The sequence below is a fragment of the Martes martes genome (assembly GCF_963455335.1).
Source record: "Martes martes genome assembly, chromosome: 17".
NCBI classification, from domain to species: Eukaryota; Metazoa; Chordata; class Mammalia; order Carnivora; family Mustelidae; genus Martes; species Martes martes.
In genome coordinates this window covers 43,239,410-43,258,160 of record NC_137905.1, presented here as the reverse complement: position 1 = coordinate 43,258,160, position 18,751 = coordinate 43,239,410, and the positions used below count along the sequence as shown (strand labels likewise).

The following is an 18,751-nucleotide window of genomic DNA, read 5'->3' as shown; positions in this document are numbered from 1 at the left end:
AGGCAACACTAACAGGGAACAAAAAGTATAAATACACAAAACCCAACTGAAGCCAGGGTAATAATAGAGTTGTAGACCCTCCAAATGTAAGTTTACTAAGTTTATAATCATTACAATAGTTGTAGATTTTCTCCTTTAATAAATCTTAAGAGACAGATACGAATGTCTTAGTAAATTTTACAAAAGATTTAAAAGTGCCCCTTTCCTTTGGATGCCCTTTGGTACTGCCTAGAGGTCAAAAGGCTCTTTAAAGGAATTGTGTTGTGGTAGGTACTTAGGCAAGTCTGTCATGTCAAACAGAATTTTTTTTTTTTTTTAAGATTGTATTTATCCACCTAACAGAGAGAGAAAGATCACAGTAGGCAGAGAGGCAGGCAGAGAGAGAGGGAGAAGCAGGCTCCCCACCGAGCAGAGAGCCCGATGCTGGGCTCGATCCCAGAACCCTGGGATCACAACCCGAGCTGAAGGCAGAGGCTTAAGCCATTGAGCCACCCAGGTGCCCCCAAAACAGAAATTTAATTTAAAAGAAATCAATCACTTGATGGCAATGGAAAGGAAATTACTTATCTAACATTAAAAACAATAGAAAATTAAAAATACATCTACAAAAATATCAGGCAGGGCCATAAGACTTTAAAACCATACATAGGGGTGCCTAGGTGGCTCAATGGGTTAAGCCTCTACCTTCAGCTCGGGTCATGATCTCAGGGTCCTAGGACCAAGCCCTGCATTGGGCTCTCTTCTCAGCGGGGAGCCGGCTTCCCCCCCTCTCTCTGCCTGCTTTTCTGCCTGCCAAATAAACTTAAAAAAACCACATACATAGTATACGACTAGAAGTTTTAACTCTCTGGAGGAAGAAAAGTACATCATATGTAACAAAAAGTTAGAATGCAAAAGATTTATTTGAATAATATTACAAATTAATATGCCAAAATAATGAATAGACAAAAGAACAAAAACACAAACATGAAAAGTAACTGTAAACAAAACATGTCTGGAAAAGAAATTCATGTGAAATTGACTCCAATTAATAGGTGTGGAAAATGTGTTTCACTAATTATCAGAAATGATAGGGACCATCCTATCTAAGTAGATACTCAGAATGTTAACTGATATAAAAAGAAGAAATAAAAACAAATATTTGGCAATATCTAATAAAAGTATACATCACCTGTCACTGAGTAATTCTGCTAAATAGAGTTGCCAGGAAGTCTGGAAACAATAAGAGCAACATAATCCCCTGATTACTTCTTATTACAATGCATGGACTTCTCTAGTGAAACTCAGAAGCAAAAGGCTTTTGTACATGTCTTTCATTCAAAAGACAAAACACCAGTACAGCTTTTTATGTCAAGTAAGGTGCTTACCCACACTAAAGGCACTCCCGCATTTCTTACATTCATAGGGTTTCTTACCAGTATGAATTCTCTGATGTTTTGTAAAGGAGGAACTGTGTCTAAAGGCCTTCCCACAGGCCTTGCATTCATAAGGTTTCTCTCCAGTATGAATTCTCTGATGCTCAGTAAGGGCTGAACTATGTCTGAAAGCCTTCCCACACACCTTACATTCGTAAGGTTTTTCACCGCTGTGAATCCTCTGATGTTGAATAAGTGCTGAAGTAAGTCTAAAGAACTTTCCACACTCTTTACATTCATAAGGTTTCTGACCACTGTGAATTCTCTGATGTCGAGTAAGTTCACTGCCTACTCCAAAAGCTTTCCCACATTCCTTGCATTTATAGGGTTTCTCACCAGTATGAATCCTCTGATGTCTAGTCAGCGATGAACTGTTTCTAAAGACCTTTCCACATGCCTTGCATTCATAGGGTTTCTTTCCGGTATGAATTCTCTGATGTCGAGCAAGTTCTCTACAGACTCCAAAGGTCTTCCCACATTCTTTACATGCATAAGGTTTCTCACCTGTATGAATTCTCTGATGTTCAATAAGCTGTGAACTAATTCTAAAGACTTTCTCACATTGTATACATTTGTATGGTTTCTCACCAGTATGAATTCTCTGATGTTCAGTTAGCTGTGAATGGAATCTAAAGTCCTTGCCACATTCCATACATTTGTAAGGTTTCTCATCAGTATGGATTTTCTGGTGTCGACTAAGTTGTGTATGCACCCTAAAGGATTTACCACAGAAAGTGCATTCATAGGGTTTCTCAGCATCATGAATTACTTGAAGTGGAGGTATTTCTTCAACTCTTCTAATGGTCCTTTCATATTTCTTACATTTATAGCACTTCTGATCATCATGCATTTTCTGTATATTAAGGTCTTCATAAAAACTAAATGCATTCTCAGATTCCATATATTTACAGGGTTTCACACCACTATGTATTTTCAGTTGTAGGGTATGTGGGTCATCTCCAAAGGTCTTCCAACATGCATTATATTGATATGTTTTCTCACCAGTATGTATTCTCTCATATTCATCAAAATTTAAGTCACAGCTCAGGACCTTCCCATATTCCTTATATGCATGGGGGGTTTTGCTATCGTGAGTTGTCTGATGTGAAATAAGAGACTTAGGATGTTTGTAATTGGGTACTTTTTCAGAGTTGATTTTCATTTGACTGAAATATCCCACTTCAGGTCTTTGTACTTCAGACTTGCCGTTGCTTTGCCGGTCATTTCTGAAAATGGAGCTCTCGAGACCAATGAATTTACTTTCTGTTACTTTGCACTGAGACCCAGTGTTTTCAGTGATGTCCTTTCTAGTAGACGAACACTTTGTGTCATAGTTGGACTCCAAATCTGAAAGAGAGGGGAAAAGAAACACAATTTTTGTTTTGGTGTGCCATAAAAATGAAACATTTACACAGTGCAGAGGAGAAAAACTGTGACTACAAACAATACAAGTGATAGAAGTGAGTGCTTAAAATACCTCAATGAAGTTTTAAGAAAAATCAATAATGAAAGTACAGTGTAAAATTGTGAGGTTTGTGATAAGGGAAACAGATAAAGTCAGTGGGTCTGATATTTAGGTGTTGATTATCACTTAGTAAGCTCGTTGAGAGTGCTAACGTTTGGGAACCAATCCTGGTAAACTGATCAATATCTAAAGATGTAGAACGAGTCAATATCATGAACAGATACAGCTAATGCAGATCACAATTTGATAATCAATACAAACTAGCTATTTGGGGTTTTATTTGTTTGTTGTTGTTTTTTTTTTTTTAGTAGGCTCCAAGCCCAACATGGAGCCCAGTGCAGGACTTGAATGCATGACCCTGTGATCAAGACCTGAACTGAGATCAAGTGTCAGACACTTACCTGACTGAGCCACCCAGGCACCTCAGGTACGTTTTTTGTTTTTGTTTTTTTTTTTAACGGTAGAATCCAAATACTTTACTGTGGAAACAAGGTGCTTCTAAGACCTCATCTTAATTACTGTTCATTAGCTTTTTCACTGTCACACATCTATCCTACTGACATCCTAGTCTGTATTTAAATGTTTCCTTCATGCTTTTTCCCAAATACGCTCTTTCCTTCATGCTCTTTCATTTTCCTGTACTCAAAGTCAACCATTGTTATACTCTGCAAGGCAGTTTCAGAATATTTTAGATATTACAGTAGGTATAAATCATGCCATAAAACTTATGCAGTTCTAAAAAGGGAAGAAGCTAATAGAATGATGTGGAAAAGGTGGTACAGGTGAGCAAGAATGGAAGGAACTCTGTAAAAAAGAATTTGTTGAACAGTGGCTAGAGACTGACAATTAGATGAGGAGAAAACCGGAGGAAAATCCAAAATGAATGATAAACATTGGATGATACAGGGCAAAAATAAGTTCCTGTGACTGAATTATGTTGTAAGTAACAAAGGTATAATAATGCAACCATTATTTGATTAGAATAATAAAATTATAAATGAATGCCAGTATCAGTAAATCAAAATGTACTTCTACCTAAAAATGAAAACTTTCCACCAAATGTGGAAATGTAATTGAAATTACAGTAATTTCAGAGAATGACCACATTGAAAATGCAGCTGATCCCTGAAACTGGGGTTAGGGTGCCAATGCCCTGCACAATCAAAAATCATTATATAACTTTGACTCACCCCAAACTATTAATAGCCTACTACTGACAGAGGAAACCTTTCCAAGAACAAATAGTTGATTAATACATATTTTATATGTTTATATATTACATACTTGTACTCATACAATAAAGTAAGCTAAAGAAAAGAAAATGTTAAAAGTGTAAGAAGGGCACCTGGGTGGTTCAGTTGGTTGAGCATCTGCCTCTGGCTCAGGTCATGATCCCAGGGTGGGATCAAGCCCCGCATCTGACTCCCTAGCCTAGGGAGAGCCTGCTTCTTCCTCTCCCTCTGCCTGCTGCACCCCTTGCTTGTGCGCTCTGTCAAATCAATATAATCTTTAAAAAAATTAAGAAAAAATACATTCACATATTATACTACCTTAATCAAAAAATTCACGTGAATCAAACCTGTGCTGTTGAAGGGTCAACTGTATTACATATTAAAGTCTACGGACGTCATCATTAGTCACACAAAAAGTAAGGATTTAAATGTTTACTTATTTTCATTTTTCCTTATTAACATAATGTATACATCCCAATCAAGAAGATGGGAAACAACACAGTGACCTAAAAAAAGGTGAAGGGGAAATTCAAGACATACAGAATCAGATGTAGCTAGAAATCTTATAAAAATAAGTAAAAAATGACAAAAGAAAACCACGAGAGAAGGTATTTTCTAAACTGTTTTAAGGCTGCTATGCTAATCAATTTGAAAATGTTGTCTTAGGGTGAATTATTTCCTAGGTAAATAGATATTAGAAACCCCAGAAGCCCCCCAAAAAATTGAAAAAGACCAAGTTGCGAGACAGAAAACTGACTCACCTCCCATGAAATAAAAAATCAAAAGCATGCCTATTGCTCAGGTTGTGGTAGTAAAACAAGTAACAAGCTAGGGCTTCTAAAAGATTCGAGTCATGATCTGGTATAGGGAAGGGACATGTGCCCTTGATTATTGTGACAGAAAGCGAGAAATCTGAATATATACACACTACTGTGGTGTGAGGATGGAAGGCATGGGGACATGCTTTAACTGGACACACAAAACACCTGGAGGAGATAAGGGAGACCACCATCTGACAATACAAAAATCAAAGAAAGGGGAAAAAACCTTTGTGTAACTAAAATATGTTAAGTAAATAAGTAAAATTAATACCTAGTATTGATATTTTTAAAAAGATTTTATTTATTTGACAGACACAGCGAGAGAGGGAACACAAGCGGGGGGAGAGGGAGAAGTAGGCCTCTCAGCTAAGCAGGGAGCCCAATGCGGGTGCTCGATCCCAGGACCCCGAGATCATGACCTGAGCCAAAGGCAGATGCTCAATGACTGAGTCACCAGATGCCCTCCTAGTATTGATTTTTTTAAAATACAACAGAAACTACAAAACTTAGACCAGAACAGCATACTTTTTACCAATTCAGGTGTTCGGTCTGGGATAGGGAAGGTATAGAGTGAGCCTGGGAAAGTCTCAAAAAGCAAGAATAAATTTCAAGATTAAAGTACTGAGTCGGGGTGCCTGGGTGGCTCAGTTGGTTGGGTGACTGTCTTTGGCTCAGGTCATGATCCTAGAGTCCCAGGATTGAGTCCCACATCAGGCTCCCTCTGACCCTCCCCCATCTTGTGCCCTCTCTCTCTCTCTCTCAAATAAAATCTTAAAGAAAAAAAAAAGGACTGAGTCAGAGATACACGAAAATCACCATAAGAAACAGCCATACAACTGGGCATCAAGAATTAAGACTGGTGAGCTAAAATAAACTGAACCAATAAAAAATCAATAATTCCATAATGAGACACAAACAAGAGAAAGTCAGAAAATTTCAGATGCACCATTTTAAGTCGCTAATTAGTTACAATTATAAGAAGAACATAAACACTCTTGCTGGTAACAGAACAACAGGGCAACTAATAAGTGCAGAAAGAATGATAGAAGAAAACACTGATATAAATGAAAAAAAATTTTTTTTAAGATTTTATTTATTTATTTGACAGACAGAGATCACAAGTAGGCAGAGAGGCAGGCAGGGGATGTGGGGAGCAGGCTCCCTGCTGAGCAGAGAACCTGATGTGGGGCTCGATCCCAGGACCCTGGGATCATGACCTGAGCTGAAGGCAGAGGCTTTAACCCACTGAGCCACCCAGGCGCACGATAAATGAAAATTTTTAATTGTAAAAATCATTAGGCAAATTATTAATAAGGAACTGTATATTCATAGAATGATAAACTAAGACCACAGAGGTTTCTTTTTTTCTTTAAGTAGGCCACCGCAGTGCTTGAACTCAAAACCTTGAGATCCAAACATGAGCTGAGATCAAGAGTAGGATGCTTAACCAACTGAACCACCCAGGCACCACTCAAGGAGATTGCCTTCTGACCATAAACACTTAAGAGAATTGGTTAAGTTTTGATAAATGAAGTTGAAATAATACTGATAGATTTCAGAGAAGAGAAATGTGAGGAGATTGAAAAACCATTCACCTTAGAGTGACCACAGAATTACAAAGTATACAGAGTTCTTTACTCAAACCCATTTCAACTCTGTCTTGTGAGGCAATTTATTGTACCAGTTAACAGCATCAGCTTTTGCGTCAGACTGTTTGGGTAGAAAACCTCCTTTTGGGGGCGCCTGGGTGGCTCAGTGGGTGTGTAACCCCGGAGAAGCTGCCTAAATACTTTGAGCTGATGAAGAATTTGAGCTGATGGAGAATTAAGATTCAATAGTTTAAAAATGCTCAGAACAGGGCCTGATACCTGGCAAGAACTATGTGATCTGACAGGAAAACAGGTAGCTTTCTAAAACATTAAGAGATCCTTGCTGGAATACTAACAATGTTAAATGCAATGTTCTTTAACCACAGAACAGGTATAAGACAACAGATGTGAGGCAATGAACATGAATTCTGTTTATCCATCTAACATATAAATTATGTAGATTCTTTTAATAATCATAACAAATCAAGACATAGGTTCTTAGCTATTCTTCAAGAAGGTGAGATAGAAAATAGCAAAGCATTTATAGCAATTCTGACTTCAATCACAATATAAGAGCTATCTCAAAGGATGTGCTGTATGTCTTCTAAAATTCAAATTAAACTGCCTGGGTATCAGGGAAAGTAGAAATATGAAGGGACTGAGAAGATAGAGACATCATGAAGAATGATGAATGTGCTTAATGGAGGTGTCCTCTCCAACTCAGAGTTCAACCGTGCCTCTGGAAACAGGAAGAAGAAATGTACCTGTTTTCTTTAAAGATAGCCTTGGGTTTACTAAAAAGCAGCTGATACTCAATACAGCATATTCTAAATTACATGATGCAGATAAACTTACCCAGTGAGACCAAGTTGCTGTAGTTCTCCATCATCACATCCCAATACAAGCTCCTCTGAGCCGAATCCAGATATTCCCATTCCTCTGGAGAGAAGCTGATGACCACATCCCTGAATGTCACCAACTCCTGAAAGAACAAACCATATATAGGAAATATTTTGAGAAAAAAAAGAATTACATTACGGTAAGTAGACTAAACAGTAAACCAGTAGGCCAGGGGTAGAAGGGTACGGTATGAGAAGGAAATAGTGCTCTGATATAGAACTATCTACATATCTTTGTAAATTCATTTTATTTCCAGAAAATTGATTTTTTTAAATTTCAAAGTGTATTCATGCACATTGCATACATACTACATGCCTGCTGCATGAACTAATAAAGGTGAGTTTCTATATCCTTGAAGTTAGAAGTACCTAACTTCGAAAATGAGATGTGAACACTACTTTATAATTTTTTGCAGCCCCAAATTCACCACTATGTTTTTTTTTAAATTCACCACTATGTTAAGTATTATTTAACATGATATGATCAGAATTTTCACTTCTAATGACAAACTATTTAGTAAGTACTTTTTAATGGCTATAGAGTAGTCTGATGAAAAAAATATTGGCTTAATTGTATTTAGACATTTATATTGGATAAGGTCTTCTCCAATTCTGGAAGTCTATAATCATCTATTTATGCATGATGGAAACCAGTCAAGATCAAATCCAGTCTACCTGGGAACTCCTGTCTCTTCAGGAGAAGTACAGAGTTTGCCCATATGTAATCAAATGGATATAGCTGACCTTTTTCTCTATCCAAGAATATGAAAAAGGATGGTAAATGCCTCCATCTAGGGATTCCATTTCTACTCGAGTTGCTGTTGACAAAAGAATGAACACGTAAGAGTGCTGAACATTATTTGGAGAATAGATAGGCACATAGGAGTTATACTGTTTTATGTGTGGTTCCAACTCTCACTAGAAAGTGAAAAACTATGGGAATGTGGGGCAGTCTGTATTTGGTAGGAAGGTTCAGAAAAAGGAAATGTTCACAAAGGAGACAGATTTAGCAACTTACATGGTCCATGCTTAGAACTGTGAAGAATTGGTCCGGGAATTCCATTTCTGCCATGATGGTGTGAGGAACTCTGTTGACATGTTCCTCTGTCAAAACTGGTGAGAATTATATATAAAAATATATAGTAAATGAAAAAAAATTTGTCAAGAAAGTCTACTAAAACTTATTACAAACTGAAATTCTGCAATATCTGAACCAAACCCTTTCTTGTTCATCCCATCTTAGTGACAAAAATATTCTATACTGGTACAGTCAAGGCTTCCTCACCACTCGTCAACTCTTGCTCCCAAATAGATGGCCATACTCCATGGAGGAGCAGCACATCAACATTTCTCATCCTTCCCCCACCTGTCTGTTGCTCAGGAAAATACAGCTAAGGGATAGATTTTCTTCAGTCTAGCAGCCACAAACAAAATGTAATATACACCCTGGATGTGGCACTGGTAAGAATACCGGGGTTCAGTTGTCTGCCTTGGATCATGGGAGAGGATCGTGGATCATGACGAGGGCAAACTGCAACCCCTGACTTAAGCATCTCTCCCACCACGGCCAATCTACCAAGCACTCAGTTCTTAAAAGCAGAGGTGTGACTCAGAGTGAAGCATGTTAATACCCCTAACTGCAGTACTAGATCTGTGGCTCAGGATTTTGTCAAGGGGGAGAAGCAGGCCACAGACAAGAGAGCTCTATATCCCTCTCCAAAGGAAATTACTTCATTTGTAATGATGGCAAAGTTCAAGCCTAAGGGCATTCTCAAAAACAGGGACATTTTGGTAAAAGACTATTAGGAGAAGACTGAAAGTGCTCACTGGAGGTGAGTATTTGATTTTCACAGGCAGCATATACATTTTTTTTTTTTACCTTTCTCTTAACCATTCTGAATATCAACTGTATAAAATAATGTACTGTTGGGCCTATAACATATAAAAATATAATATTTCCACTAATAACGTAAAGGAGATAGGTAAAAGCAAAGCCAAATTGGGCTACTAAGTAAATGAATATAAGTGATACCTCAGATCCACAATATCAAATCAAAACAGTAAATAAAGGGCACCTGGCTGGCTCAGTAGGCATAGCATGTGACTTTTGATCCTGGGGTTGTCAGTTCCAGCCCCATGTTGGGTGTAGAGCTTACTGAAAATTATACATAAGATTAATGTAACAAAAGCTATAGACATATGCAGGCTTTCTTTTCTTCCCATACTTTTTTTTAAAAAAGATTTTATTTGTTTGACAGATCACAAGTAGGCAGAGAAACAGGCAGAGAGAAAGGAAGAAGCAGGTTTCTTGCTGAACAGGGAGCCCGATTCGGGGCTCGATCCCAGGAACCTGGGATCATGACCTGAGCCCAAGGCGGAGGCTTTAACCCACTGAGCCACCCAGGCGCCCCTGTTCTCATACTTTTTAAAAAAATTTAAATTAAAAAAAAATTTAAATTCAATTAACATATTATTGGTTTCAGAGGTACAGGCCTGTAATTCATCAGTCTTATATAATACCCAGTGTTCATTACATCACATGCCCTCTTCAGTGTCCATCACCCAGTTATCCCATCCTCCCACCCCCACCCCTCCACCCCTCCACTAACAGCAACCCTCAGATTGTTTCCTATGATTAAGAGTCTCTTATGGTTTGTCTCTCTCTCTGGTTTCGTCTTGTTTCATTTTTTTCCTCTCTTCCCCTGTGATCCTGTTTCATTTCCTAATTTCCACATATCCATGAGATCATACATCTCTCTGACTTATTCCACTCAGCGTAACACCCACATCATTGCAAATGGCAAGCTTTCTTTTTTGGCTTTTATGGCTGTGTAATATACCATTGTATATATACACCACATCTTCTTTATCCATTCATTTGTCAGTGGACATCTGGACTCTTTCCATAGTTTGGCTATTGTGGATACTGCTGCTATAAGCATTGGGATGCAGGTCCCCCTCGGATCACTACCTTTGTATCTTTACGGTAAATACCCAGTAGTGTGATTGCTCGGTCATAGGGCAGCTCCATTTTCACCTTTTTGAGGAACCTTCATGCTGTTTTCCAGAGTGGCTGCACAAACTTGCATTCCCACCAACAGTGCAGGGGGATTCCCCTTTTTCACATACTTTATTTATTTATTTAAAGATTTTATTTATTTGACAGAGAGAGACAGCCAGAGAGGGAACACAAGCAGGGGGAGTGGGAAAGAGAGAAGCAGGCTTCCCACTGAGCAGGCAGCCCGACATGGGGCTTGATCCCAGGACCCCAGGATCATGACCTGAGCTGAAGGCAGATGCTTAACAACTGAGCCACCCAGGTGCCCCTGTTCACATACTTTTTAAAAGACAAGTACCACTTCCCTGTCTCATTGGATTTTAGTATATATGGGAAGCTGTTTCTCTTTAGATGTATACATTAAGCTCTGGATCAACCACTGAAAACAGGTGTGAATCATGTATCTCATAAGGGGTTAAATACCCAAAATACATAAATGACTTCTCAACTCAGTATAAAAAGACACAATCCAGTTAAAAATGGGCAGAGGATCTAAACAAACACTTTCACCAAAAATACAAATTATAAACAAATACATGAAAAGGTGCCGCATATCATTAATCATCAGAGAAATGCAATTCAAAACCACAATGAGATACTGCCTTATACCTGTTAGAACGGCTGTTATCAAAAAGACAATAACAACTGTTGGTGAAATGCGAAGAAAAGGGAGCCTCCTGCACTGTTGGGAATGTAAACTGGTGCAGCTGCTGTGGAAAACACTATGGGGGTTCCTCAAACAATTAAAAATAGAACCACCATATGATCTAAGCAATTCCACCTCTGGGTATTTATCTGAAGGAAATGAAAGCTCTCGAAAAGATTTCTGCACCCCCTATGTTCACTGCAGCATTATGGACAACACACAGGCATGGAAACAAACTAAATGTTCACTGATGCATGAATGGTTAAAGAATATTTGGTGTGGGGACGCCTGGGTGGCTCAGTTGGTTAAGCGGCTGCCTTCGGCTCAGGTCATGACCCCAGCATCCTGGGATCAAGTCCCACATCGGGCTCCTTGCTTGGCAGGGAACCTGCTTCTCCCTCTGCCTACCACTCTGACTGCCTGTGCTCACTCGCTTGCTCTCTAACAAATAAATAAATTTTTAAGAAAAATTTGGTGTGTACACAAAATGGAGTAGTATTCTGCCATAAGAAGTAAGGAAATCATGCCATTTGCAACTGATTAGCCTTGAGGGCATTATGCTAGCTGAAGGAAGTCAGAGAAAGGAAAATACTCAATGATCTCACTTATATCTGGAATTAAGATTTAAAAAACAAAACAACTTCACAGATACAACATAGTGGCGGTTTCCAGAGGGAGGGGTAGGGGAGAGGGGGTGTGGGTGGGCGAAATGGATGAACATGGTCAAGAAATGTACAAATTTCCAAGTATAAAAGTAAGTCAGTCAAGGGGATGTTAATGTATAGCATAGTTAATTATACTTGATGCTGTATTGTATGTTTGAAAGTGGCTAAGATGGTAAAGCTTAAAAGTTATCAGAATAAAAAGTTCTTAGAAGAAGGTGACAGATGTTAATGGAATTTATTTTGGTAATCACTTTGCAATAGATGCATATATTAAATCATGTTGTACACCTAAAACTAATGTGTTACATGTCAATTATATCTCAACAAAGCTAAGAGAAATAAAGAACAATGGTGAAGGCAACTGAAAGGCAAATATATAATCCAATAATATTGTATTTTGTGTTTGTTGTTCCTCCTTTTTTCCAATGTCTTTAAAGACCTGCATAAAATGTAATTATAAACCTATTTAAAGGGCACACAATGTATAAAGATATAATCTGGGACTAAAACAGCATTGGAAAAGAAGGCTGGAGCTAAACTTTACTATTAAATTGCAAGGTTTGACTCAATAGGTCTGAAATGTTTAAGTCCTGTCCATTCCAAACAAAAATGTAGGCCCTTAATCAGCTCCTAGTAGATTACCTCTAGTCCCTGGGATATCTGGCACTTAATGATTTTAATCTGTATCCTTTTACTGGGGGGAATAAAAAAGAGTACAACAGCCTTTCTGACATGAGTCCTTCTAGCAAATCATTGAACCTAAGAGTGGTCTTGGGACCCTTGAATGAAGTCTGTTTTATTTCAAACTAGTTCATCATAAATATAAATTTTAATTGAAATCTATAGGATAAATGCTAAGAAAATAACTAAGTGGTATAATGAATAGGAAATAAAAAAGGAGTGAAATGGTAAACTACAAAAGCAATGGAACATAAAGAAAGCCAATTAGGGACAGAAAGTAAGAGTGTACATAGAAAACAGTAGAAAAATGGTAGAAGCAAGTCTTCAGTTACTACATATTAAACGTAAATTGATTAGACTTTTCAACTAAAAGGCAGAAATTGGCAGGATGAATAGAAAATATGGTTTAACTGTACTCAATCTACAACAAACTGATGACAAATCCAGTATATAAATAGGTTTAAAATAAAAGGATGGAAAAATATATTGCATCCAAGTAGACACCAAAGAGGTTGAGGGCTATATTAATATGAGACCAAACAGGCTTTAAGTCTTACAAGAGACAAACCTTTCATATGTTGATAAAAGGGTCTGCCTATAAAAAGACAACTGTGAACATATATGCCTTAAACAAAGCCCCAAAACATATGAAGTAACAATTGACTGAGGGGGCAAAACAGAGTTCTTTATTTTTTTAATACTTATTTATTTATTGGGGCACATGGATGGCTCAGTTAGTTAAGTGGCTGACTCTTGATTTTGGCTCAGGTCATAATCTCAGGGTTCTGGCTCTGTGCTCAGTTGCAAGTCTGAGATTCTCTCTCCCTCCCTCTGCCCCTTCTCCTCCTCACACACAACGTTCTCTCTCTCAAATTTTTTTTTTAAAGTTTTGTCTATCCATAACAAAATTAGAAATAACAGAAAGAAAAATGGGAAACTCAAAAACATGTGGAATTTAAACAAAACACTCCTAAATAATGTATCAAAAATGAAAAGGGAAACTGGAAATATCTTGTGACTAACACAACATATCAAAATTTATGATGTGCAATTAATGATTAGAGGAAAACTTTTAAAGCTTAAAGTGCATATAATTAAAAGTAAATATCTAGGTCAAATCCAACCTCCCTCAAGTCACTGGGAAAAGATTAAAGACATCAAATAGGAAAAATACTCCAAAATAAATAAAACTGAAAGCTAGCTCTATGAAAAATTCATAAATGTTTAGATAATCTAGAATGACTGATGAGAGACAGGACTCCCATTACTATAATCATAAGTGAAAGAGGGGACAGTACTACCAACCTTACAGAAATAAAAATTAATTACAAAGGAATAAGATGAACAATTACATAAGAAATCAGAAAACCCAGATGAACTGGATAAATTAATAGAAACACACAAACTTTCAAACTTACTCATGAAGACAGAATATTTGAAAAATCTCATAACAAATAAATTGAATTAGTTATTTAAAAAAAGCCCAGGTCTACACAGCTTCACTGTTAAATTCTACGAAACATATAAAGCAGAATACTAATTCCACAAACTTTTCAAGATGTTAAAAAGGAGAGAAAAAGGAAAGAAAACTTCCAACTCATTTTATGAAGCCAATATTTACTTGACAGTAATATCAGAAAAACACAACAAAAAAGGGGCAACTATCACTAATATCTTTTATGAAAATGGATGCAAAAATCTAAACAAAACACAGTACCTGAACCTGGGAACATATGATTAAGTGGGATTTATCCCTGGGATTAAAAATTAGATTGTTAATCTAATGTAATACATCATATCACTATAATAAAAACCTACATGACTATCTTCATACATGAAAAATAAGGATTTGACAAAATCCAAAATCCTTTCATGACAAAAGAGTAAATTTAGGAATAAAAGGGAACTACATCCACATTTTAAAACTGTCAGCTACCATTAGACTTAGTGATGCTTACCCCTAATATCAGAACAGGATGAGGATCTATATACCTTATTGCATCTTTTAAAAAAATTTTATTTGAGAGAGAAAGACTATGTATAAGTGAGAGAAGCAGAGAGAGAGAATCTTAAGCAGACTCCAGCTGAGCACAGAGCCCCACTGGAGGCTCAATCTCATAACCCCAAGATCACAACCCGAGCCAAAACCAAGATTTGGACAGCCAACCAACTGTGCAACCCAGGTGGACTTCCCCGTTTCCTCTTGCCTCTTCTAATCAACATTGTTCTTTAGGTCTAGCAAGGACAAATAGGAAATTAAAAAAAAAAATAGTGGAAAGATGGAAGGAAAATAATCTCCATTAATAGATGACATGACCTTGTATACAGAAAACCCTACAAAACTGTAACATTGTTAGAACTCAGCAAGATCACATGATGCAAATAAATATGCAAAAATCAATTATATTTTTATACAGTGCAATAATAATCTGAATTAAAATAATTCCAAGTTGCCTGGGTGGCTCAGTTGGTTAAGCGACTGACTCTTGATTTCAGCTTAGGTCATGATCTTGGGGTTGTCCGATCAAGCCTTGCATCGGGCTCCACACTCAGCAGGAAGTCTGCTTAAGACTCTTTCTCCCTCTGTCCCTTACCCCCACTCACACTTGTGCACATGTGCACTCTCTAAAATAAATCTTTAAAAAAAATAATTCCATTTGTAACAGTATCCAAAAGAATAAAATATTTAATAAAAATGCAAACTGTGTACTTCAAAAAAAACACTAGTGAACTTAAGTTGAAAGTCATCCCACATTTATGAACTGGACTACTAGACAGTAAGATTGCAATATTCCTCAAAACAATCTACACATTCATTGTAACTCTTATCAGAGTCCCAGTTGGCTTCTTTGTAGAAACTGACATGCTGACTTTAAAATGCATATGAAACTGTAAGTGATTCAGAACAAGAACTGTCTGGAAAAAAACCAAAAAACTGGAAGCCTAGCATTTTCCAACCTAATCAAAGCAACTGAACATTGCCATAAAGTTAGATACATCAATCAACAGAATGGAACTGATTGGAAATTAAACCCATGTCTCTCTAGTCAATTGATTTTTTAAGATTTATTTATTTATGGGGGGGGGGGCGGGCACAGAGGGACAGGGAGAGCAAGAATCTCAAGCAGACTCCCTGCTGTGGGGGGAGCCTGACTCCTGCCTGGATCTCACAACACTGAGATCATGACCTGAGCTGAAATCAGAGACGCCTAACTGACTTAGCCACCCAGGTGCCCCAAATGATTTCTGACAAGCGCACAAAGATCTTTCAATGGGGAAAGAACAGTCTTTTCAACAAATGGTGCTAAAGAAAACTGGATATCCACATACAAAAAGAATGAAATTAGACCCTTTCCTCACAATATATATAAGAATTAACTAAAAAAAAAAAAAATTAAAAATTGATCAACGACCCAAAGGTAAACCTAAAAATACGAAACTTAGAAGAAAATATAGGAATAAATCATCATGACCTTCAATTTGGCAATGGATTCTTAGGATACCAAAGCACATATAACAAAAGGAAAAACTGGGCTTCATCAAAACTGAAAATTTGTGTGTATCAAAGCCATGTTTTGTAAACACCCCTACAACTCAAGAACAGAAAGATACCTGGCAAAAGATTTCAATAAACATTCCTCCAAAGAAGATATACATAAGCATGTGGGAAAAAATTCTAAAAGTCATGATCAGGGGAAAGGCATATCAGAACCGCAATAAGAGTGACAGCAGCAGGATGTCAGACTTGGAAGGCTCCAGATCCATATTCCCTTATAGAATCAAAGAATAAAAACTAAAAACAAAATTCTAGGAATTGGCCAAAATAATTTTCATATGCGTTTCAGAAATCTAAAACCTACAGCAACAAGTAAATGCTCAATCAAGTAAAATCACACGGAAGAAGTAGGAAATTTTGTGAGGCTTTTACTTCCCCTTACCCCAATGCTGGCACGATGAAGAAGAACTGTCCTATTTCACAGTTCCTTCCTTTGGGCTGAAAGTAACAATACAATTCATTTGCAACATTCCAGTTTGTCTTTGGGCTGCCTAATCGACTTTTCTGTCTTCTACCTGAATTGGAGTTTGGACAGGTAATGGTGGCACAGTTCAGATGTTACGCTGTAACGGACCACAGAAGTCAGTGGCAGGCATCATGGTTCACAAAATCTGCAGGGAGAGTAGACCTGTGGATGCCTGGGGCAGAAGATTACAGGGAGAGAAATGCAATAGAACCTGTAAGGCCCACAGAAGATGGGGTGAGATTCTTTAGAAATTAAGGTATTTACTATTTTTTAAAAGATTTATTTATTTATTTATTTGAGAGAAAGAGAGAGGGAGAAACTTTAGCTGACTTCTGCACTGAGGGCAGAGCCTGATGCGGGGCTCAATCCCAGGACCCAGAGATCACAACCTGAAGGGAAACCAGGTTGAATGCTTGACTGACTGTGCCACCCAGGTGCCTCTAGAAATTAAGCAGGTGGTGTATGAGGAACACTGAGCAAAAAACACAGATACAGGCACAGTAAATGCCGGGGGGGGGGGGGGGTGCGGTACGAAGAAGACCTTGTGTTTTCACCCTGGGCTGACACAAGGCTCAGAACACACCGTACTAATAAGTGAAGGCCTACCCCATCAGTCTGCAAAGACTCAGAGACAGTTTTATCAAATGCCCAGTTTTCAACAAAATTCATATGGCATGCAAAGAAACAGGAAAACATGATCCAATCAATGGACCAAAATAAATACCCTGAAACCATTACTGAAGAAATATTAGAATCACTAGGCAATGAGTTTAAAATGACTGTCTTATATACATTCAGCTAACTAAAGGAAGATAGATAAAAGAGTAAAGGAAATTAGAAAAATGACATGAACAAAATGAGAGTATCATCAAAGAGAAATTAAAAAAATAAAGAACTGAACAAATTCTGGACCTGACAAATCCAATCACTGAATTTTGAAATTCCACAATCACTCAAAAAAGTTGATAAATGAGGGGAGCCTGGGTAGCTCAGTCGGCTAAGTGTCTGCCTTCAGCTCAGGTCATGATCCCAGGGTCCTGGGATCGAGCCCCACATGGGGCTCCCTGCTCAGTGAGGAGTCTGCTTCTCCCTCTCCCTCTGTCTGCTGCTCTGCCTACTTGAGCTCTCTCTCTCTGTGTAAAATAAATACATAAAATCTTAAAAAAAAAAAAAAAGTTGATGAATGAGTTGGCACACGTGAAAACAGCTCACTGGAAATTATAAAGTCTGAGGAGTGAAAAGGAAAAATATGAATAAAAGTTAATTAAGCATGAGGGACTTATGGGACCTTGCAGATTAACACCTGTAGTATGGAATCCACAAAAGGAAAAGAGAGAGAAATGTGTGATTTTCTGAAGAAATAATAGGAAAAACTTCCCAAGTGTGAGGAAAGACAAGGATTTACAGATCCAAGAACCTCAATGAACTAAAAGCATAAACCCCAAGAGACACACAGCAAAATACATTAACATCAAAATGTTGAAAAACAAATATTAAAAGCAGCAAGAGAAAAGACACTGATCTTGTACAAAGGAGCCTCCATAGCAGATTTTGCAGTGGAAACTCTGAAGTCCAGAAGGCAGTGGAATGATACACTTAAAATGCTAAAAGAGGGGCAGTGGCTGACTCAGTTAGTAGAACATGTGACTCTTGAACTTACCATTGTGAGTTCAAGCCCCACATGGGGCACAGACATTACTTAAAAAAAAAAAAAAAAGAAAAGAAAAAAATTAAAGGGACCTGGGTGGGTCAGTAAGTTAAGCTTCTGACTCTTGATCTCAGCTCAGGTCTGGAGCCTACTTAAAAAAAAAAAAAAATTAAAATGCTAAAAGACACCCTGTCAACTGAGGATTTTATATGTGGCAAAACTGTTGTTCAGAATAATGAAGGAGAAATTAAGACTGTCCCCAGATAAAGAAAAACTTAGGGAGTTCATTATCACTAGACATACTGTACAAGAAATTCCAAAGGGAGAATTCAGGTTGAAATGAAAAGAAGCTACACAGTAACTCAAAGCTATGTGGAGATAGAAAATGGTAGAGGAAAATACATGGGGAAAATATAAAAGCCAATATTTTTGTAATCTTGGTTTGTAACCATTTTTTTCCTACAGAATATAAAAGATATATGAATAAAAAATAGTCATATATGCTCGGGTCATGGTCCCAGGGTCCTGGGATCGAGCCCTGCATCGGGCTCTCTGCTCAGCGGGGAGCCTGCTTCCCCCTCTCTCTCTGCCTGCCTCTCTGCCTACTTGT

General features: G+C 37.7%; 1 protein-coding gene and 1 long non-coding RNA gene across 5 annotated transcripts in view; one reads left to right on the top strand and one right to left on the bottom strand.

Moving 5' to 3' along the window:
• The window catches only part of LOC308358051, a 53,770-nt gene that overhangs the window by 31,767 nt on the left and 3,252 nt on the right, over positions 1-18,751 (top strand). Inside the window, exons 2-3 of the long non-coding RNA XR_013968282.1 lie at positions 3,189-3,307; positions 7,368-7,561. This is a non-coding gene — a long non-coding RNA (uncharacterized lncRNA). The remainder of the gene's footprint in view (positions 1-3,188; positions 3,308-7,367; positions 7,562-18,751) is intronic.
• Positions 875-18,751, bottom strand: part of ZNF529 (zinc finger protein 529) — a 43,796-nt gene continuing 25,919 nt past the window's right edge. For 2 of the 4 annotated variants that reach the window (XM_080828045.1, XM_080828046.1), the window contains exons 3-6: positions 8,440-8,534; positions 8,166-8,239; positions 7,378-7,504; positions 886-2,762 (exon numbers count right to left, since the gene is read on the bottom strand). In XM_080828045.1, the coding sequence (XP_080684171.1) occupies positions 1,351-2,762; positions 7,378-7,504; positions 8,166-8,225 (1,599 nt within the window). In that variant the 5' untranslated portion in view covers positions 8,226-8,239; positions 8,440-8,534 and the 3' untranslated portion in view covers positions 886-1,350. Of the gene's footprint in view, positions 2,763-7,377; positions 7,505-8,165; positions 8,240-8,439; positions 8,535-18,751 lie in introns of all 4 variants that reach the window. The other 2 variants (XM_080828047.1, XM_080828048.1) reach the window with 2 other exon arrangements.